The sequence below is a fragment of the Gadus macrocephalus genome, chromosome 12, assembly GCF_031168955.1.
Source record: "Gadus macrocephalus chromosome 12, ASM3116895v1".
In the NCBI taxonomy this organism is placed as follows: domain Eukaryota; kingdom Metazoa; phylum Chordata; class Actinopteri; order Gadiformes; family Gadidae; genus Gadus; species Gadus macrocephalus.
This window is the reverse complement of record NC_082393.1, coordinates 332563-354595: the sequence shown is the minus strand read 5'-3', so window position 1 is coordinate 354595 and position 22033 is coordinate 332563. Positions and strand designations below refer to the sequence as shown.

Here is a 22033-nt window from a genome sequence, read left to right as displayed (position 1 = left end):
CGGCCCACAGCAACACCGTCGCCGTCCGCGCCATGAAGAGACAGACCACCTCCCGGTCCGGTGGAGACCTGGACCCTCCCGGTCCACTGGAGACCTGGACCCTCCTGGTCCACTAGAGACCTGGACCCTCCCGGTCCGGTGGAGACCTGGACCCTCCCGGTCCACTAGAGACCTGTACCCTGCCGGTCCGGTGGAGACCTGGTCCAGTGGAGACCTGGACCCTCCCGGTCCGGTGGAGACCTGGACACTGCCGGTCCGGTGGAGACCTGGTCCGGTGGAGACCTGGTCCGGTGGAGACCTGGACCCTCCCGGTCCGGTGGAGACCTGGACCCTCCCGGTCCGGTGGAGACCTGGACACTGCCGGTCCGGTGGAGACCTGGTCCGGTGGAGACCTGGTCCGGTGGAGACCTGGGAAGTGAGACACAACAGCTACTGGGAAGCAGTAGCTCAGGAGGTCGGGCGGGTCGGCTGGTAACCTGAAGGTCCCTGGTTTGATCCCCGGCTCCTCCTAGCCGAGTGTGGAGGTGTCCCTGAGAGAGACGCCGTTGATCTGCTGGCTGTCGCCCTGGGGGGTCGACTCCGCGGGGGGAATGAACAGTTGCAAGTCGCTTTGGATAAAAATTTCAGCAAAATCCCCTCAATGTAACAACAGCAGCTGCACTGACAGATGCTCCTCCTCTCTGTTCCCTACCAACACTACACTACCCAGAGTGCACCAGTCTCCACTCAGCTCATCTGGACGGCTCCACCCTCCTTCACGTGGTGACTACTGAGAGTCATACCATGTACGACCACCAGAGGGGTTCACTCGAGGTCACTGTGTTTAGATCATGTTTTACCCACTGGTGTGTGAAGGATTGTAACGGAGTAACGCTCAGGTGGTTGGGATCTGCATTACTCTCTCTCCCTCCCTCCTTCCCTCAACATCTCCCCCCTCCCTCTTTCTCTCTATCAACCCCTCTCTCTATCCCCCTCCCTCTCTCCCGCTCTCTCTCTCTCTCCCTCTCTCCCGCTCTCTCTCTCTCTCTCTCTCTCTCCACCTCCCTCTCTCTCTCTCCCTCTCTCTCTCTTCACCTCCCTATATCAACCCCTCTCTCTCTCTCTCCACCTCCCTCTCTGTCTCTCCCCCTCTCTCTCTCGCCCTCTCTCTCCCTCTCTCTCTATCCCTCTCTCTCTCCTCCCACTCTCCCTCCCTCCCCCTCCCCCTTACCCTCCCTCTTTCCTTCTCCCTCTCTCTCTCTCTCCAAGGTTCCACTTGTAAGAATCAGAAACAGAAAACTTACTGTTCGCTAAACACACAACCACAACCACGCACACACATAAATAAATACACACACACACACAATTGGGACACACACACTGGAAACGATGTTGCACATCTAGCTTTCATTACAAGTTAGTATTTGTGTGTGAGTGGGGGGGGGAGGGGGGCGGGGTTAAGGAAGATAGGGGACCTGATTGGTTGGACAGTAAGATTGATACCTCCCCTTTCCTCTGAGGTGAATGTCAGTCGGTTCTGCCTTCAGAGAGAGAAGCACGACCCCAGATAAACCAAGAGACCACTACCTACCAGCTACGGCTAACTAGTGACCAGCTGGAGACTAGCTACACCAAGAGACCACTACCTACCAGCTACTGCTAACTAATGACCAGCAGGAGACTAGCTACACCAAGTTAGAGACCAGCTACTGCTAACTAGTGACCAGCTGGCGACCAGCTACACCAAGCTACCAGCAGCTATCCGAGGCCCAGCTGAAGACCAGACCAGCTGAAGACCAGACCAGCTGAAGACCATCTAAGGCCCAGCTGAAGACCAGACCAGCTGAAGACCAGACCATCTGAGGACCATCTGAAGACCAGACCATCTGAGGACCATCTGAAGACCAGCTGAAGACCATCTGAAGACCATCTGAGGACCATCTGAGGACCATCTGAGGACCAGCTGAAGACCAGGTGAGGACCAGCTGAGGACCAGACTAGCTGAGGACCATCTGAGGACCAGTAGAGGACCAGTAGAGGACCAGGTGAGCGGTCATGACGGCGTCGTGCCAGACGTGTAAGACCCTGCTGCTGGCCCTGCTGGTGGTGTGGGGCGTGGCCTCCATGGTGATCATCGCGGTGTGGGCGTCGCAGCCCGAGGCCACGCCCCCCGCGCCCTGCGACCAGCGGCTGCAGGAGGTGACGGAGAAGCTGGAGGGGGCCAAGGTGGTGTGGGGGAAGAACAAAGTGGCGCTGGAGGAGATGGTGGAGAAGCTGAGGGTGAACCAGACCCGGCAACAGGACCGCGTCCGGACCCTGGAGACCGGCCTGGCACTCAGCGGGAGGAGCCTGGAGGCCTGCCGCCACGGACAGGTGAGCGGCCATCGCCCATCCTTAACGCTCATCTCTGATCAATAACGCTCACCTCTGATCAATAACGCTCAGCTCACTCACCTCTGATCAATAACACTCACCTCTGATCGATAACGCTCACCTCGCTCACCTCTGATCAATAACGCTCACCTCTGATCAATAACGCTCACCTCTGATCAATAATGTCAATCTATGATCAATAACGCTCACCTCTGATCAATAATGTTAATCTATGATCAATAATGTTCACCTCTGATCAATAATGTTAATCTATGATCAATAATGTCCACCTCTTATCAATAATGTTAACCTCTGATCATTAATGTCGACCCCATCAATAACGTCCACCTTTGACCAATAATGTTGACATCTGATCAATAATGCCCTGCTCTGATCAATAACGTCCTCCTTTGATCAATAACGTCCATCTCTGATCAATAACGTCCTCCTCTGATCAATAATGTCCATCTCTGATCAATAACGTCCTCCTCTGATCAATAATGTCCACCTCTGATCAATTACGTCCTCCTCTGAAAGGCTCTCGACCTGTAGTGAGTTCTCAGCTAGGAAAGCTAAATTAATCTGTGTTACGATCTGCAGTGAGTCAGGATGAGGAGTCTAGAGGCAGTCTGTCTGTCTGTCTGTCTGTCTGTCCTCTGGAGGCAGTCTGTCTGTCTGTCTGTCTGTCTGTCTGTCTGTCCGTCCTCTGGAGGCAGTCTGTCTGTCTGTCTGTCTGTCTGTCTGTCCTCTGGAGGCAGTCTGTCTGTCTGTCTGTCTGTCTGTCTTTCCTCCAGAGTCTAGAGGCAGTCTGTCTGTCTGTCTGTCCTCCAGAGTCTAGAGGCAGTCTGTCTGTCTGTCTGTCTGTCTGTCCTCCAGAGTCTAGAGGCAGTCTGTCTGTCTGTCCTCCAGAGTCTAGAGGCAGTCTGTCTGTCTGTCTGTCTGTCCTCCAGAGTCTAGAGGCAGTCTGTCTGTCCTCCAGAGTCTAGAGGCAGTCTGTCTGTCTGTCTGTCTGTCCTCTGGAGGCAGTCTGTCTGTCTGTCTGTCCTCCAGAGTCTAGAGGCTGTCTGTCTGTCTGTCTCAGAGTCAGGCTGAGGACAGGAGAGTGTTGGGAGCAGATGAAGTCATGGCCGCTACATTCCAGACGTTAGCGTGAGGAGCAGCTTCTGTTTGGACAGCGATGGAGAGCCTCAGAGACAGAGGAGAGGCAGTCTGTCTGCCCTGTTAGAGGCAGTCCGTCTGTCCTGTTAGAGGCAGTCTGTCTGTCTGTCTGTCTGTCTGTCTGTCTGTCTGTCTGTCTGTCTGTCTGTCTGTCTCTAGAGGAGTCCATCTGTCTGTCTGTCTTAGAGGCAGTCTGTCTGTCTGTCTTAGAGGCAGTCTGTCTGTGTGTCTCTAGAGGAGTCCGTCTGTCTGTCTGTCTGTCTTAGAGGCAGTCTGTCTGTCTGTCTTAGAGGCAGTCTGTCTGTCTGTCTGTCTGTCTGTCGAGGTGTTTTTCTCCTGTCTTCCTGTTGTGGGTGAGGCTTTGTGAGCCGTTAGGAATGTCGCTAAATGCCCGAGTCTGACCAGCGCTGACCTGGTCTGAGGACGGGCGTGGCTCCTCTCGGCCCGGAGGAAACCCAGAGAAGTCCCTACAAGGGAAAGCTGTGGAGCAGCTGGCCCCAGATCAGCCCTACCTTCACCCTTAGAGACGTCTCATCATTCACACGGTCGCCCAACAGGTCCGGTCCCAGGAGACCTTCGAGAGGACCGCCCGGGGCTAATGTAGTACTATGGTACTACAGTTCTACCATAGTACTAGATTACTACCAAAGTACTACTAGAGTACTGCTAGTACAACAGTACTACCATATTACTAGAGTACTACCAAAGTACTACTAGAGTACTACCATAGCAGAACAGTACTACCACAGTACTAGAGTACTACCAAAGTACTACAGTACTACTAGAGTACTACCATAGTACTACCACAGTACCTGTAGTACTATGGTAGTACTAGATGTAAACCCTCCCTGTGCTCCTGCAGGCGCTGCTTCATGGAAACATGTCGTCTCTGCAGCAGCAGCTGGAGCAGCAGGAGCTGCTCTACACGAACCTCTCGGCCCTCGTCGGCCGGCAGCTCGGTAGGAAAACTCTGCTCACTCCGGGACGTCCCGCCAGGGTATTCTTAGACATGTTCCCTGGAACCATGGCAACCTCTGAGTCACAGGAACACAGCCCAGGGAGAGAGGGGGGAGGGGGAGGAGAGGAGAGTTGAGGAGAGGAGAGGAGAGGAGGAGGAGGAGAGAGGAGGGAAGAGGAGAGGAGGGGAGGAGAGGAGAAGAGGGGAGAGGAGGAGAGGAGAGGGGAGAGAGGAGAGAGGAGAGGACAGGAGAGGACAGGAGAGGAGAGGAGGAGAGAGGAGAGAGGAGAGGAGGGGAGGAGAGGAGAGGAGGGGAGAGGAGGAGAGGAGAGGAGAGGAGAGGAGAGGAGAGAGGAGAGGAGGGGAGAGAGGAGAGGAGAGGAGAGGAGAGGAGAGGAGAGGAAAGGAGAGGAGGAGAGAGGAGAGGAGGGAAGAGGAGGGAAGAGGAGGGGAGAGGAGGGGAGAGGACAGGAGAGGAGGGGAGAGGACAGGAGAGGAGAGGAGAGGAAGAGGAGCGGTGGGAAGAGGAGAGGAAAGGAGAGGAGAGGAGAGGAAAGGAGAGGAGGAGGAGAGAGGAGAGGACAGGAGAGGAGAGAGGAGAGGACAGGAGAGGAGAGGAAAGGAGAGAGGAGAGGAGAGGAGAGGAGAGGAAAGGAGAGGAGGAGAGAGGAGAGGAGGGAAGAGGAGAGGAGGATAGGAGGGAAGAGGAGGGGAGAGGAGAGGAGGAGAGGAGGAGCAGAGAGGAGAGGAGAGGAGAGGAGGAGAGAAGGGAAGAGGAGGGGAGAGGAGAGGAGAGGAGGAGAGAAGAGGAGAGGAGAGGAGAGGACAGGAGAGGACAGGAGAGGGAAGAGGAGAGGAGGAGAGGAGGGAAGAGGAGGGGAGAGGAGAAGAGGAGAGAAGAGGAGAGAAGAGGAGAGGAGAGGAGAGGACAGGAGAGGAGAGGAGGAGAGGAGAGGAGAGGAAAGGAGAGGACAGGAGAGAAAAGGAGAGAGGAGAGGAGGGGAGAGGAGAGGAGGAGAGAGGAGAGGAGGGAAGAGGAGAGGAGACAAGAGGAGAGGAGAGGAGACAAGAGGAGAGGAGAGGAGACAAGAGGAGAGGAGGAGAGAAGAGGAGAGGAGAGATGGAGAGGAGAGGAGGAGAGGAAGGTTATTAGGTTATTAGGTGATTAGTAGGACCTTTACCCCTCCTCCACCACCTCACCTCACCAGTAGAGAACAGTCCTTGAGAACAAAGGCTCTTCTCATATCTCTGGTTCTGTTAAACTATCAGCTCCCCTCTGTAGTCCCCGTCGCCCCCTGGTGGACGTTAGGGGTTCAGCGGTCTCCTTTAGTCCCCGTCGCCCCCTGGTGTACGTTAGGGGTTCAGCGGTCTCCTTTAGTCCCCGTCGCCCCCTGGTGGACGTCAGGGGTTCAGCGGTCTCCTTTAGTCCCCGTCGCCCCCTGGTGGACGTTAGGGGTTCAGCGGTCTCCTTTAGTCCCCGTCGCCCCCTGGTGGACGTTAGGGGTTCAGCGGTCTCCTTTAGTCCCTGTCTGCTGTGACTTGCTGAGGCTGTACTCTGCTGTGCTGTGATTAGTCGAGGTAACACGGTGCTGTGCTGTGATTGGTCCAGAGGAGATGGAGGCCCTGCAGCAGAACGTGACCGAGGCCGCCCACATCACCGCCTCGTGCCTCAGCCTCAACGCGGCGGCCGAGAGCCAATCAGAGGCTGCCCGCAGCCAGACCAGCGCCTGCATCTCCAGCAAGACCTACCTGGAGAGGAGGCTGTGAGTGAATCACACCTTCATAGGGACTAACACATGAATAACCCATACACTAGACCAACCTGGAGAGGAGGCTGTGAGTGAATCACACCTTCATAGGGACTAACACATGAATAACCCATACACTAGACCAACCTGGAGAGGAGGCTGTGAGTGAATCACACCTTCATAGGGACTAACACATGAATAACCCATACACTAGACCTACCTGGAGAGGAGGCTGTGAGTGAATCACACCTTCATAGGGACTAACACATGAATAACCCATACACTAGACCTACCTGGAGAGGAGGCTGTGAGTGAATCACACCTTCATAGGGACTAACACATGAATAACCCATACACTAGACCTACCTGGAGAGGAGGCTGTGAGTGAATCACACCTTCATAGGGACTAACACATGAATATCCCATACACCTAGACATAGATTAATACATGAATAACCCTATAACAAGTTAATATGGATTAATAAATTAATAACCCAGATCTATAACACGTTCATATGTATTAACACATGAATAACCCAAAACACCTAGACATGGATTAATGCATGAATAACATTAATTCATGAATAACCCCGATTTATAACACGCTCATGTATTAATACATGAATAACCCATATCTATAACATATACATGAATAACAGGCATACATGAATAACCCAGATCTATTACATTTTATTAATAGATGGTTACCCTTTAACACATTCATAGCTATAATTCACTCACTCATCAGTCTAATTCCACGTTCCTGTGCAGGTCTAGGTGTAAGGAGGAGGAGCTTCGTTCATCTGAGCAGACAGCAGAAAGCTCCTCCCCCTCCTCCTCCCCCTCCTCCTCCCCCCCCCTCCTCCTCACCTCCTGCTGTCTGGGTGCTCAGCCTCTCAGCCTGCTGGGTTCTGCACCTCCTCTCCTGCTCCTCCTTTCCCGCCATGTAGAGGAAGATGGGATCGGGCTCAAGGGGTTCTGGGAGAAGGACCACCAGAAACCTAAAGCAGGACCAGAAACAGTACCAGAAACAGACCAGGACCAGGACCAGAACCAGAAACAGAACCAGACCAGAAACAGTACCAGAAACAGACCAGAAACTGACCAGAAACAGACCAGGACCAGGACCAGAAACAGAACCAGACCAGAAACAGAACCAGACCAGAAACAGTACCAGAAACAGACCAGGACCAGGACCAGAAACAGAACCAGACCAGAAACAGAACCAGACCAGAAACAGTACCAGAAACAGACCAGGACCAGGACCAGAAACAGACCAGGACCAGAACCAGAAACAGACCAGAAACAGACCAGGACCAGAAACAGAACCAGACCAGAAACAGACCAGGACCAGGACCAGAACCAGAAACAGACCAGAAACAGACCAGGACCAGGACCAGAAACAGACCAGAAACAGACCAGGACCAGGACCAGAAACAGAACCAGACCAGAAACAGTACCAGAAACAGACCAGGACCAGAAACAGACCAGGACCAGAACCAGAAACAGACCAGAAACAGACCAGGACCAGAAACAGAACCAGACCAGAAACAGTACCAGAAACAGACCAGGACCAGGACCAGAAACAGACCAGGACCAGGACCAGAAACAGAACCAGAACCAGACCAGAAACAGACCAGGACCAGAAACAGACCAGGACCAGAAACAGACCAGGACCAGAACCAGAAACAGACCAGGGCCAGAAACAGAACCAGACCAGAAACAGTACCAGAAACAGACCAGGACCAGGACCAGAAACAGACCAGGACCAGGACCAGAAACAGAACCAGACCAGAAACAGACCAGGACCAGAAACAGACCAGGACCAGAAACAGAACCTGACCAGAAACAGACCAGAAACAGACCAGGACCAGAAACAGACCAGAAACAGACCAGAAACAGACCAGAAACAGACCAGGACCAGAAACAGAAACAGACCAGGACCAGGACCAGGACCAGAAACAGAAACAGAAACAGTACCAGAAACAGACCAGGACCAGGACCAGAAACAGACCAGGACCAGAAACAGACCAGGACCAGAAACAGAAACAGACCAGGACCAGAAACAGACCAGGACCAGAAACAGTACCAGAAACAGACCAGGACCAGGACCAGAAACAGACCAGGACCAGACCAGACCAGGGACAAGTCCAGGACCTGGACCAGGATGAGGACCAGGACCAGCCCGATGTGGCCAACAGACTGCTGAACATCTCTTTGGACCAGACAATAGATCATATTTAATAATACAGTCATATTTTATCTTACTATAATATTTTATAATATAGTAATATTTCATAATATAGTCATATTTGATATTATAGTAGGATTTTATATAACTACAATATTTAATATGTAGTAATATTTTATGTTACTATGTAAAGGTCATATGTTTTTGGGATTTTGAAGTTTTACTTCTGCTTTTTGCTTTTGTTCAATTTGCCATTCACTCTAGTCCTCATCCAACCCCTCACCTCCTCCTCCTCCTCCTCCCCTCCCACATCCTCCACCTCCTCCGCCCCTCTCCTCCTCCTCTCCTCCCCCTCCCCTCCTCTCCTCCTCCCCCCCTCTCCTCCTCCTCGCCTCCTCCTCCTCCCCCCCCTCTCTCCCCCCCCCCTCTCTCCCCCCCTCTCCTCCTCCTCTCCTCCCCCTCCCCTCCTCTCCTCCTCCCCCCCTCCTCCTCGCCTCCTCCTCCTCCCCCCCCTCTCTCCCCCCCCCCTCTCTCCCCCCCCCCTCTCTCCCCCCTCTCCTCCTCCTCTCCTCCCCCTCCCCTCCTCTCCTCCTCCCCTCCTCTCCTCCTCCCCCCCTCCTCCTCGCCTCCTCCTCCTCCCCCCCCTCTCTCCCCCCCCTCCTCCTCCTCGCCTCCATGATGTGACAAGTCCAGACGATAAGAGTTACCCAATCCATCAAAAGGGACTGAAATGAATCACATTTATTTACTTTATGCTCTCTTCCACTCAGCTTTTTAATATGTGTCTGTGTTTTTAATGAGTGAGAGAAGTGTTAATAAAGATCGTTATTAACACTTTGTTACACGTTAACAGGTCAGCACGTCAGACATATTTAGGATGAGCGACTTCAAGGCAAACTGTCTCCAGTAGATGGTCCTACACCTCACACCAGCTATTGAGATAGCACCTTTAGCTAAACCCAGCTACTGAGATAGCACCTTTAGCTCACCCCATAGCTACTGACATAGCACCTTTAGCTAGCCCAGTAATGAGATAGCAGCTTTAGCTCATCCCAGCTAATGAGATAGCACCTTTAGCTCACCCAAGCTAATGAGATAGCACCTTTAGCTCATCCCAGCTAATGAGATAGTACCTTTAGCTCAACCCAGCTACTGAGATAGCACCGTTAGCTCACCCCAGCTAATGAGATAGCACCTTTAGCTCACGTAAACTAATGAGATAGCACCTTTAGCTCAACCAAGCTAATAAGATAGCACCTTAAGCTCACCCCAGCTAATGAGATAGCACCTTTAGCTCACCCCAGAGCTACTGAGATAGCACCTTTAGCTCACCCCAGCTAATGAGATAGCACCTTTAGCTCATCCCAGCTAATGAGTTAGCACCTTTAGCTCACCCCAGCTAATGAGATAGCACCTTTGGCTCAACCCAGCTAATGAGATAGCATCTTTAGCTCACCCTAGCTAATGAGATAGCCCGTTTAGCTCACCCAAGCTAATGAGATAGCACCTTTAGCTCACCCAAGCTAATGAGATAGCACCTTTAGCCTAGCTAATGTGATAGCGTCTTTAGCTCACCCCAGCTAATGAGATAGTACCTTTAGCTCACCCCAGCTAATGATATAGCATCTTTAGCTCACCCGAGCTAATGAGATCGCATCTTTAGCTCACCCTAGCTAATGAGATAACCTGTTTAGCTCACCCAAACTAATGAGATAGCACCTTTAGCTCACCCAGAGCTACTGAGATAGCACCTTTAGCTCACCCCAGCTAATGAGATAGCACCTTTAGCTCACCCCAGCTAATGAGATAGCACCTTTAGCTCACCCCAGCTAATGAGATAGCACCTTTAGCTCACCCCAGCTAATGAGATAGCATCTTTAGCTCACCCTAGCTAATGAGATAGCCCCTTTAGCTCACCTAACCCTAATGAGATAGCACCTTTAGCTCACCCGAGCTAATGATAGCATCTTTAGCTCACCCAGAGCTACTGATATAGCACCTTTAGGCTTTAACTCACCCCAGCTAATGAGATAGCACCTTTAGCTCTCTTAGCCTCTAGTGATGAAGACCAGTGAGACCAGTGGGGTAGTATAGTATATATATAGTTTTGTATTATATATATATATATATATATAATTATTATTATATAGTATATATATTTAGCTTAGTATTATATAGTATATAGATAGTTTAGTATTATATAGTATATAGATAGCATATTATATAGATGTATAGTAGATAGATAGTATATTATATAGATGTATAGTATATAGATAGTGGCTCTAAAGCTTACCTCTAGAGCTCGGAGATATCTCTTTAGCTCACCCCTAGAGCTACAGAGATAGCTTCTTTAGCTCACCTCTAGAGCTACAGAGATAGCTTCTTTAGCTCACCGTTAGAGCTAGAGAGATAGCTTCTGTAGCTCACCCCTAGAGCTACAGAGATAGCTTCTTTAGCTCACCTCTAGAGCTACAGAGATAGCTTCTTTAGCTCACCTCTAGAGCTACAGAGATAGCTTCTTTAGCTCACCTCTAGAGCTACAGAGATAGCTTCTTTAGCTCACCCCTAGAGCTACAGAGATAGCTTCTTTAGCTCACCTCTAGAGCTACAGAGATAGCTTCTTTAGCTCACCCCTAGAGCTACAGAGATAGCTTCTTTAGCTCACCCCTAGAGCTACAGAGATAGCTTCTTTTGCTATCTCTGTGGTCCTGGTCTGTAGGGTCTCTGGTCTGTAGGGTCTCTGGTCCCGGTCTGTAGGGTCTCTGGTGGTCCCGGTCTGTAGGGTCTCTGGTGGTCCTGGTCTGTAGGGTCTCTGGTGGTCCCGGTCTGTAGGGTCTCTGGTCCTGGTCTGTAGGGTCTCTGGTCCTGGTCTGTAGGGTCTCTGGTCTGAAGGGTCTCTGCTGGTCCTGGTCTGTAGGGTCTCTGGTCCCGGTCTGTAGGGTCTCTGGTGGTCCCGGTCTGTAGGGTCTCTGGTGGTCCCGGTCTGTAGGGTCTCTGGTGGTCCCGGTCTGTAGGGTCTCTGGTGGTCCCGGTCTGTAGGGTCGCTGGTGGTCCCGGTCTGTAGGGTCTCTGGTCCTGGTCTGTAGGGTCTCTGGTCTGAAGGGTCTCTGCTGGTCCTGGTCTGTAGGGTCTCTGGTCCCGGTCTGTAGGGTCTCTGGTGGTCCCGGTCTGTAGGGTCTCTGGTGGTCCTGGTCTGTAGGGTCTCTGGTGGTCCCGGTCTGTAGGGTCTCTGGTGGTCCTGGTCTGTAGGGTCTCTGGTGGTCCTGGTCTGTAGGGTCTCTGGTCCTGGTCTGTAGGGTCTCTGGTGGTCCCGGTCTGTAGGGTCTCTGGTCCTGGTCTGTAGGGTCTCTGGTGGTCCCGGTCTGTAGGGTCTCTGGTCCTGGTCTGTAGGGTCTCTGGTGGTCCCGGTCTGTAGGGTCTCTGGTCCTTGTCTGTAGGGTCTGTAGGTCTTAAGGACAGGGACCCACAAACCCATAAAGGAGGGATAAAGTCAGATATGAAGAAGCAGAAGGCCACCGTTATGAAACCGTCTCCTGGCTGATGGGCACAGCAGAAGTTCTGGTTCACCTGGGACCCGACTCTATACAGACACATGACGGGTGACGGGGTGACATGCTACGGGAGCATACCTGAGGTTGTCTGCTGGCCAACGAGATGGACAGAAATGTGGAGAAAGGAAGTCCAGCTAACGGGTTTATTACAGCTAACAGAGCTAGTATAGCTAACAGAGTACAGTAAAAACAGATAGGAAAGCTATTACAGCTAGGATAATAATAATAATAATAAATTTAATTTAGAGGCGCCTTTCAAGACACCAAGGATAGCAGGTCAGCTAATATGGCGAGACGAGCTAGTGCAGCCAACAGTGCTGTGGATGACAGCTAGTCATCAGCTAATATAGCTAACATAGCTAACAGAGCGAGAACGGCTAAGACTGATAAGCTAGTTAGCCAGGGTGGCTTAATGCAAGTAACCCTCTCAGCATAAGGACGGCCCCAGGTCTAGAAGTCCACTGCAAACAGTTGAAATGCCACAGAAAAGAAGCACCATAGCGTTATACTAAAGCTCCTAGTATTAGAAGTAAAAAAATTTTCACAAATGAAAGGATAAACAAAAATGCCTCCAACAGGATGTTTCATTTAATGTTAGAAAGAAAAACATTGGACAGCTCGATATGGGCTCTACAGGTGCCACAGATGTCGACAGTAAACATTGTTTTTGTGGGAGGACACACAAGACGTCCGGTGGATAATCCATGGCAGCACCTGGCCGGTCAGCTGACCGGAGGAGGAGGTGAGCTGGTAGATCATCACAGCGTACGCTAATCCGGGCTCAACAACACAGTAATGCACGTGGATTAGGAGCCCACAACAAGTCAACAAGGAGGCACGCCTGCATGCCATGAGACAGGAGGGGGTCTGCTTAGGGAAGAGCACTTGAGATCTGACGTTACTGAAGCCAGCAGTCACTGGGGACACTGGTCCTATTAGTCACTGGGAACACTGGTCCTATCGGTCAACTGTAGAAGCTCCACTCTGGTCATCTCTACTCTGGTCATCTCTACTCTGGTCATCTCTACTCTGGTCATCTCTACTCTGGTCATCTCCACTCTGGTCATCTCCACTCTGGTCATCTCCACTCTGGGTCTGTCAGTAAGAGGGTCCTGGCCTCACTTGGCAGCACCATAATCTCACCCTCCCAGTAGAACGGTTGTTTTCTGATCAGTTATCAGTAGTTAAGGTTGTCATCTTTCTGTAATTGTGGTATTAATAATATGCACTGAAGAAATCTGCCAAGTGCAGACAGGTCCTTCATGATTGGGCTTTATGGGGCTTTCTTTTACTCAACAGAAGACCAATGAGTGTGTCCTGTAGGTCAGTGGACCACCAGCTCAGTGTGTCCTGTAGGTCAGTGGACCACCAGCTCAGTGTGTCCTGTAGGTCAGTGGACCACCAGCTCAGTGTGTCCTGTAGGTCAGTGGACCACCAGCTCAGTGTGTCCTGTAGGTCAGTGGACCACCAGCTCAGTGTGTCCTGTAGGTCAGTGGACCACCAGCTCAGTGTGTCCTGTAGGTCAGTGGACCACAGTCAACCAGTCCAGCCCGTCCACACGGCCCACCAGGAGGACTCCAGGGTCCTGGGTCATACTTGGCAGAGGTTGTAGTAGATAGTGTGTGTGTGAGCGTCGTGGACAGAGTCGCTCATGTTGTCGAAGAGGCAGTCCTTGTGTGTATGCATCTCTGTCAGGGGGACGTTGTTCCCGGAGTCCTGAGTGCCGTAGGACGGGTGGGCGGTCTGTGGGAACAGACAAACGCTTTAGGACATGGGAACGTCTGGGAACATGGTTTGACACTGAAGGCACTGGAACCTTCTGGGAAGAGGTGGAAGGCACTAGAGGCACTGGGACCTTCTGGGAAGAGGTGGAAGGCACTAGAGGCACTGGAACCTTCTGGGAAGAGGTGGAAGGCACTAGAGGCACTGGGACCTTCTGGGAAGAGGTGGAAGACACTGAAGGCACTGGAAACGTCTGGGAGGAGGTTGAAGACACTAAAGGCACTGGGAACGTCTTGGAACACGGTGGGAGACACTGAAGGCACTGGGAACGTCTGGGAACCAGTTGGAAAACACTAAAGGTATTTGGAACGTCTGGGAACACGTTGGGAGACACTAAAGGCACTTTGAACGTTTGGGAAGAGGTGGACCCTGAAGGTGTGGTGTCCATTTCGATCTAATGTTCTTAAGGCGATTAGATCGAATAGCGTAAAGTTATGCACACTCTCGATATCTTGGTGGACACTGAAAGCACTGGGAAGTCTGGGAAGAGGTGGGAGACACTAAAGACACAGGGAACGTCTTCTGGATGAATATCAGGTGGGAATTAGGGTGATACAGTAGGGGTCTTAGGCTGGAGGTTTAGGGGGTTAGGGGTAGATGTATTTGGGGTCTTAGGGTTAGGTGTTAGGGGTAGATGTATTTGGGGGTTAGGGAGATACGTATTTGGGGTCAGGGGGTTAGGGGGGTTAGGGGTAGATGTATCTCGGGGGTTAGGGGGTTAGGGGTAGATGTATTTGAGGTATTAGGGGAGGGTTAAGGTAAGATAAGCCAGTGAGGAGGCACCTTTCCCGCTCCGCTCAGGGGGAAGTCCTTCCTGCAGAGGTGGGCGATTATCCCGGCCGCAAGCGCGTCGCCGAGGACGTTGATCATCGTCCTGAAGCGGTCCCTGGACCCAGTACACACAGTACACACAGTACACTACACAGTACAGTACACTAAGCGGTACAGTACACTAAACGGTCCCTGGACCCAGTCAAAGGGATCAAACCAGGGCCCAAACCAGTACACACAGTACACTACACAGTACAGTACACTAAGCGGTACAGTACACGAAGCGGTCCCTGGACCAGTCAAAGGGATCAAACCAGGGCCCAAACCAGTACACACAGTACACTAAACGGTACAGTACACTAAACGGTCCCTGGACCCAGTCAAAGGGATCAAACCAGGGCCCAAACCAGTGCACACAGTACACGACACAGTACAGTACACTAAACGGTACAGTACACTAAACGGTACATAAAGTGCTGTACGGGTTGAGTTAAGGGTTAGGGTGAGGTAAGGTTAGGTTTGAGTTAAGGGTTAGGGTTAGGTAAGGGTATGGTTTGATTACCACTACAAGTTAGCTGGTTTACTTACAGGACCCAATCAATGGCCACGATGAGCGTGATGTCATCGGGGGGCAGGCCCACTGACGTCAGCACGATCACCATGGTGACCAGACCGGCCTGCGGGATCCCGGCGGCTCCGATGCTCGCAGCCGTCGCCGTGATACTGAAGAGAGAGAGAGAAGGCTGACGTCCCCCTGACGTAGAGACACGCCTAACGTAGACCTCCTGACGTAGCCCCCTGACGTAGCCCCCTGACGTAGCCTCCTGACCTAGTGGACCTGTCCAAGTGGACCCGACCTAGTACCTGATGGTGACCAGCTGGCCCAGGTCCAGCTCGTAGTCGTTGACCTGGGCAATAAAGATGGCTGCCACGGCCTCGTACAGCGCGGTGCCGTCCATGTTGATGGTGGCGCCGACGGGCAGCACGAAGCGGGCGATCTGCCGGTCCACCTGGCAGTTCTCCAGCAGACACTTCATGGTGATTGGGAGGGTGGCCGAGCTGCAGACAGACAGACACGCTGTGTTGTGGCCAGGTCTAAGCTTGTGTTTTAAACCTTTCACAGTTACAGGGAACTGCTTCTTGAACTTGCAGGACTCTGTCCCCAATAATCACAGTCACAATCAAGTCTTTTTCTTCGATTACCTTGATTTATTTGGCCTTGCGGAGAACACTTCATACGGTTACGCGAGATGGAAAACAGTCTCGATGCCCCTTGCCTCCACTATCACTGGCTCAGTTCCTCATTGATAAACGGACTCAGTGACGCACCCATTCTGTTCTCCGGCTGATCTGCATCCCCCTAATCCTAACCCTCAAATAGGAATTCATTAATGGTATAACTGAAATAAAATAGATTTTAAACTAACGTAAAATATGGCTCTAACACACAGTGAGTCAGAGAGGCAAACAAACAGACAGACAGACAGAGAGTCAGACAGACAGTCAGACAGATGGAAAAAAAATTGAGAGACAAACACCATTTAGTTTGTGTCTTCTAAGGTTTTACGGTGAACAAACATATGGACAAGGTTACCATGGTGATGAGCACCTCCTACCTGTAGGAGGTTACCAGGGTGATGAGGAGGTTACCATGGTGATGAGCACCTCCTACCTGGAGGAGGTCACCAGGGTGATGAGGTTACCATGGTGACGAGCACATCCTACCTGGAGGAGGTTACCAGGGTGATGAGGTTACCATGGTGATGAGCACCTCCTACCTGGAGGAGGTCACCAGGGTGATGAGGAGGTTACCATGGTGACGAGCACCTCTTACCTGGAGGAGGTTACCACGGTTGCCAGGGTGATGACCTACCTGGAGGAGGTTGCCAGGGCGATGACCATGGCCTGCAGTAGGCCCCTGATGTAGGTGAAGGGGTTCTTGCGGGTGAGGATGAAGTAGAACAGCGGCAGCAGGATGAGGCCGTGGACGAAGAGGCCGGCCAGCACCGTGATGGTGTACCAGCCCAGCTTACGGCCCAAGGTGCTCGGGTCCTGCATGTCCAGGATCTTACCGGCCACCAGGAAGATGATCCCGAATGGGAAGTACCTGGGACAGACCCCTCCTGGTCAGAGGGAGATGGACCGGTCCAACAGACCCCTCCCGGTCAGAGGGAGGTGGACCGGTCCAACGGACCCCTCCCGGTCAGAGGGAGGTGGACCGGTCCAACAGACCCCCGGTCAGAGGGGAGGTGGACCGGTCCACCAGGACCCCCTGGTCAGAGGGCAGGTGGAAGAGGAGGAGGGGGAGGGGAGGAGGGGGATGGGGAGGAGGGGTAAGGGGAGGAGGAGGGGAGGAGGGGGAGGGGAGGAGGGGGATGGGGAGGAGGGGTAAGGGGAGGAGGGGGGGAGGAGGGGGGGAGGAGGGGGGAAGGAGGGGGAGGGGAGCATACATGTTCTGTTAGCTCACCAAACTGCAGCGTTGATTATCTTCATGACGCACTCGTTAATGCACTGGCAGACGTTGACCAGAGGAGCCCCTCTCTCCCCCATCCTCCCCAGCAGCAGACCTGGTAACCAAACCAAAGCAACACCATATGAGCAGGTGTCACACCCACGCGTCGGTCCAACAGCATAGTCAGATCGGTCGTCACGTCAACGGGTACCCATGGTCGCGGAGAAGATGACGATGCCGAGGACGTTCATCTGCTGGCTGCTGCCCGGGCTGGTCTTGTAGTGGATCTCTGGGGGCGGGGTCAGCTCAAGGTACACTGTCCGCCCGCTGGGGTCGCTGTCGTCCGGCACCACGTACACAAAGTTGGGCTTCACCGTGCGGGCGGGCAGCTTGAGGATGGGCAGCAGATCCGTCTTGTACTGGAACACAAACAGGGACAGGGGACCGGGTTAGTAGGGACTATGAGACAAAGGTTTATGAGGTCCAGGTTTATGAGGTCCAGGTTTATAAGGTCCAGGTTTATAAGGTCCAGTATTTAAGAGGTCCAGGTTTATGAGGTCCAGTATTGATGAGGTCGAGGTTTATGAGGTCCAGGTTTATGAGGTCCAGTATTTAAGAGGTCCAGGTTTATGAGGTCCATGTTTATAAGGTCCAATATTTAAGAGGTCCAGGTTTATGAGAGCCATGTTTATAAGGTCCAGTATTTAAGAGGTCCAGATGGAGGTGCAGGATCTCTCCTACCTGCTGAAAGGTGGCCTCTATCAGGTTGGAGGGAACCATGTTCCTGGGGGAGGAAGAGAGCCTTCAGTCAGCCTTCAGAGAGAACTAGAGTGTGGAGTAGTACTGTAGTACACAACTAGAGCAGCTCCTCTGGGTGTTGAGTAGTACTGTAGTAGTACTGTAGTACACAACTAGAGCAGCTCCTCTGGGTGTTGAGTAGTACTGTAGTACTGTAGTACACAACTAGAGCAGCTCCTCTGGGTGTTGAGTAGTACTGTAGTAGTACTGTAGTACACAACTAGAGCAGCTCCTCTGGGTGTTGAGTAGTACTGTAGTACTGTAGTAGTACTGTAGTACACAACTAGAGCAGCTCCTCTGGGTGTTGAGTAGTACTGTAGTACTGTAGTAGTACTGTAGTACACAACTAGAGCAGCTCCTCTGGGTGTTGAGTAGTACTGTAGCACACAATTAGAGCAGCTCCTCTGGGTGTAGGGTTAGTAGCACTGTAGTAGTACCTGATGAGGTAGAAGTGTAGAAGTACTGTAGTAGTAGTAGTACTGTACTACTAGTAGTAATGTAGTAATAGGAGTAGTAGTAGTGTAGTAGTACCTGATGAGGTCCTCTAGATGTGTAGTAGTATTGAGGTAGTACTAGTACTGTAGTTATATTACTATATTAGTAGTGTAGTAGTAGTACTCTAGTAGTACTAGTACTGTAGTAGTAGTGGTACTGTAGTAGTAGTCCTGCAGTAGTACCTGATGAGGTCCTCTAGATGTGTAATAGTACTGTAGTAGTAGTAAGACTGCAGTAGTACTGCTGTAGTAGTAGTACTACTGCAGTAGTAGTATTACTGCAGTAGTACTGTAGCAGCAGTACTGCAGCAGTACTGCAGTAGTACAGCAGCAGTACTGCACTAGTACTGTAGCAGCAGTACTGCAGTAGTACAGTAGTAGCAGTACTGTAGTAGTACAGTAGCAGCAGTACTGCAGTAGTACAGTAGTAGTAGTACTGCAGTAGTACAGTAGCAGCAGTAGTACTGCAGTAGTACAGTAGTAGCAGTACTGCAGTAGTACAGTAGCAGCAGTACTGCAGTAGTACAGTAGCAGCAGTACTGCAGTAGTACAGCAGCAGTAGTAGTACTGCAGTAGTACAGTAGCAGCAGTACTGCAGTAGTACAGTAGTACAGTAGCAGTACTGCAGTAGTACAGCAGCAGTAGCAGTACTGCAGTAGTACAGTAGCAGCAGTACTGCAGTAGTACAGTAGCAGCAGTACTGCAGTAGTACAGTAGCAGTACTGCAGTAGTACAGTAGCAGTCGTAGTACTGCAGCAGTACCTGATGAGGTCCAGCAGGGCGTCGGCTGAGGTCATCACCGGCCCGCCCCCCAGCCGGTTGCTCTCCATGTCGGTCCCCACCCCGGGTTTGATGATGATGACCAGCAGGATGCCCACCACCACGGCGATGAAGGTGGTCCACAGGTAGTAGGTGACGGTCAGGACCCCCATCCGGCAGCAGGCCTTGGACTCCATGGAGGAGAGCCCCGACATCAGGCTGGGGACCCAGAGAAGGGCACTTCCTGTAAAGGTCACTTCCTACACCATGAGGTCACTTCCTACACCATGAGGTCACTTCCAACACAATATATGGTATGGTCACTGTCCTAGGCTTACACGGTCAGGGTCCATGTTTGTGAGGTCCAGGTATATAAGGTCCAGGTTTGTTTGGTCCATGTTAATGAGGTCCAGGTTTATGAGGTCTCTTCAGGAGGTTTACCTGGATGTGATTAGAGGGAGGATCAACATCTTCAGCATCCTCATCAGCAGCTCTCCAGGAAAGGAGAAGTAGATCTTAGCCTGGAAACAAGATAAAGGTTAACGTAGCTCAGTTTACTACACACACAAACACACACCACAATCGCCATGCTAAGTAAGAAACATGCTAGGTATCCTAGCATGCCTGATAACCTTACATGCTAAGCACCCTGACATGCTAACTACCTTACAATGCTAAGTAGCCCATCATGATAACTAACGTACGTGCCAAGTATCCGAACATGTTGAGTACCATAGCATGCTAAGTATCCTTACAACCATAATAATCTGAAAGCTTTGTGAACGGGCAGCGCACTACTAGCATGACCAGGAGGATGTACGACACAAGCTAACCAGCTAGGACGACAACATTAGCATCAGTCTCTCTGTCTTAACCACAGTGTGACGCATAACACAGCTTCAAAGAGACGCAGCATGCTAGCCGTAAAGTGCTGAGTCAGAATTAGAGATGAGCCTTCCAATAAAACGTTAAACCCCCCAATGCCTTGAGGCCTTTGTTTGGGGTGGGATTTGAGGTCATAGGTCATCAGCTCAGGGGTAAGATGAGAGCCTAAAGCAGAACTCAAGTCAAAGGTCAACGACTCTCAGACCTCGTGGTACTCAATCAATCTCAATATGCTAACCAAGTAAATAATGATTATTCTTAAATGTTCCTCCGTTCCTATCCTGGTTAGCTGTTCAGGGGACCCTGGACATACATTGTGTAAATGAATGTAGAATGTATCTGATATTGTATTCAGGGTTCATGTTTTCTCACAATATTAAAGTGTCACGTCCTCACCCACCTTTGGACCGGATCCACTGTTTAGAAGTAAGACTGATAGACTTAGATGGACTGATAGTAGTAGTAGAGTAAAGTACTCTAACACACCGATACTCTAATAACATGTTAAGTACTCTAACACGCTGAGGTCCCTAACTGGGGGTCCTAAGCCCCCCTGCGGTCCTAAGGCCACCAGGGTCCTACCTGGCGGTCCTCAGGCCACCTGCAGTCCTACCTGGGGGTCCTAAGCCCCCCTGCAGTCCTACCTGGGTCGACAGCTGGCTCCCCCGGAGGGCAAAGCCCAGCACGCAGCCCGTGAGCACTGCGAGCACCGACAGCGTCAGCAGGCCGTTCCTCTTCAGGAAGTTCTTGACGCGGCGGCGGAGGTCCACCGCCAGCCTCTTGAGGCGCCGCCCCAGGCTCCGCTCCTCCTCCTTCTCGGCGGGGGCGAAGGAGCCGGCCTCGGACGGTGCCTCCTCCCCGCTGGGTAGCAGCAGCTCCTCCATCGTCCCCCTCTGGCAGGAGGTCCACAGAGCGCAGCGGCTTCTGCAGTCGATCAGAGGCTCAGCGGAGTGGAGCGGCCTCACCACCTCCACGCGGGCCCATGTCCGGAGAACATCCCAGCAGGATCTCAGAGACTACGAGATGTTCTGCTGTCAACATGCTCCTCATATGAAGATACATAAAGGTGGAGAGGTAGTCAGACGGGATCTGAGGACCAGAGACTCGGTCCACTAAGTGTTTAATCTCAGGATGAGCACATGAAGGACCCTGACGGCCGTTTGTTTGGTTCCTCCTGATCTAATTACTGTAATCCCCCTGAGCCCGGGCTTAGAGCACAACGCTGGAACAGCCCTGGGCAAGACTCAAGAGTCCTACTGGTCCAGAGTCCTACTGGTCCAGAGAACAGTACTACTGGTTTAGGGTAGTCCTGCTGGTTTAGGGTAGAGTCCTACCGGTTTAGAGTACAGAGTCCTGCTGGTTTAGGGTAGTCCTGCTGGTTTAGGGTAGAGTCCTACTGGTTTAGGGTAGAGTCCTACTGGTTTAGGGTAGAGTCCTACTGGTTTAGGGTAGAGTCCTACTGGTCTGGAGTCCTACTGGTTTAGGGTAGAGTCCTACTGGTTTAGCGAACAGAGTCCTACTGGTTTAGAGAACAGAGTCCTGCTGGTTTAGGGTCGAGTCCTACTGGTTTAGGGTAGAGTCCTACTGGTTTAGGGTAGAGTCCTACTGGTTTAGGGTAGTCCTACTGGTTTAGGGTAGAGTCCTACTGGTTTAGGGTAGAGTCCTACTGGTTTAGGGTAGTCCTACTGGTTTAGGGTAGAGTCCTACTGGTTTAGGGTAGAGTCCTACTGGTCTGGAATCCTACTGGTTTAGGGTAGAGTCCTACTGGTTTAGGGTAGAGTCCTACTGGTTTAGGGTAGAGTCCTACTGGTTTAGGGTAGAGTCCTACTGGTCTGGAGTCCTACTGGTTTAGGGTAGAGTCCTACTGGTTTAGGGTAGAGTCCTACTGGTTTAGGGTAGAGTCCTACTGGTTTAGGGTAGAGTCCTACTGGTCTGGAGTCCTACTGGTTTAGGGTAGAGTCCTACTGGTTTAGGGTAGAGTCCTACTGGTTTAGGGTAGAGTCCTACTGGTCCAGAGTCCTACTGGTACAGAGAACAGGTAGACCTGGTTTCCTATTGCGTTAGTAGAGGTTAGTTACCCTAACCCTGACTAATCCTATACACTTAGAATATAGAACAAACTTTATCTTCACAT

General features: G+C 51.7%; 3 protein-coding genes across 6 annotated transcripts in view; 1 reads left to right on the top strand and 2 right to left on the bottom strand.

Moving 5' to 3' along the window:
* Positions 1-1091, bottom strand: part of LOC132469333 (collagen alpha-1(XVII) chain-like) — an 11042-nt gene extending 9951 nt beyond the window's left edge. Inside the window, exons 1-2 of one of the 2 annotated variants that reach the window (XR_009528405.1) lie at positions 423-1091; positions 1-392 (exon numbers count right to left, since the gene is read on the bottom strand). The exon at positions 1-392 is cut by the window's left edge and continues 9 nt beyond it. The gene's annotated coding sequence lies outside the window, so the exon portion shown is untranslated. The other variant, XM_060067304.1, reaches the window with a different exon arrangement.
* Positions 1092-1244: 153 nt separating this feature from the next.
* On the top strand, positions 1245-8728 carry si:ch211-1a19.3 (peptidyl-prolyl cis-trans isomerase G). The gene is made up of 4 exons (XM_060067236.1): positions 1245-2352; positions 4373-4469; positions 6078-6231; positions 6988-8728. The coding sequence occupies exons 1-4, from the start codon at positions 2035-2037 to the stop codon at positions 8423-8425; spliced, it is 2007 nt and encodes a 668-aa protein (XP_059923219.1). The 5' UTR covers positions 1245-2034; the 3' UTR covers positions 8426-8728.
* Positions 8729-12524: 3796 nt separating this feature from the next.
* On the bottom strand, positions 12525-21441 carry slc1a8a (solute carrier family 1 member 8a). 3 transcript variants are annotated; one of them, XM_060067250.1, is made up of 11 exons: positions 20544-21432; positions 19456-19535; positions 19018-19233; positions 17705-17747; positions 17175-17382; positions 16979-17078; positions 16385-16618; positions 15376-15570; positions 15100-15234; positions 14524-14626; positions 12525-13701 (listed from the first exon to the last, which is right to left on the bottom strand). In XM_060067250.1, the coding sequence occupies exons 1-11, from the start codon at positions 20781-20783 to the stop codon at positions 13549-13551; spliced, it is 1707 nt and encodes a 568-aa protein (XP_059923233.1). In that variant the 5' UTR covers positions 20784-21432; the 3' UTR covers positions 12525-13548. The 3 variants fall into 3 exon arrangements, 2 of the variants coding, with proteins under 2 accessions (XP_059923233.1, XP_059923234.1); XR_009528402.1 differs by having other exon boundaries at positions 13663-13701; positions 14524-14614; positions 14790-15234; positions 20544-21441; XM_060067251.1 differs by lacking the exon at positions 16385-16618 and having other exon boundaries at positions 20544-21441.
* Between the last annotated feature and the right edge of the window lie 592 nt (positions 21442-22033).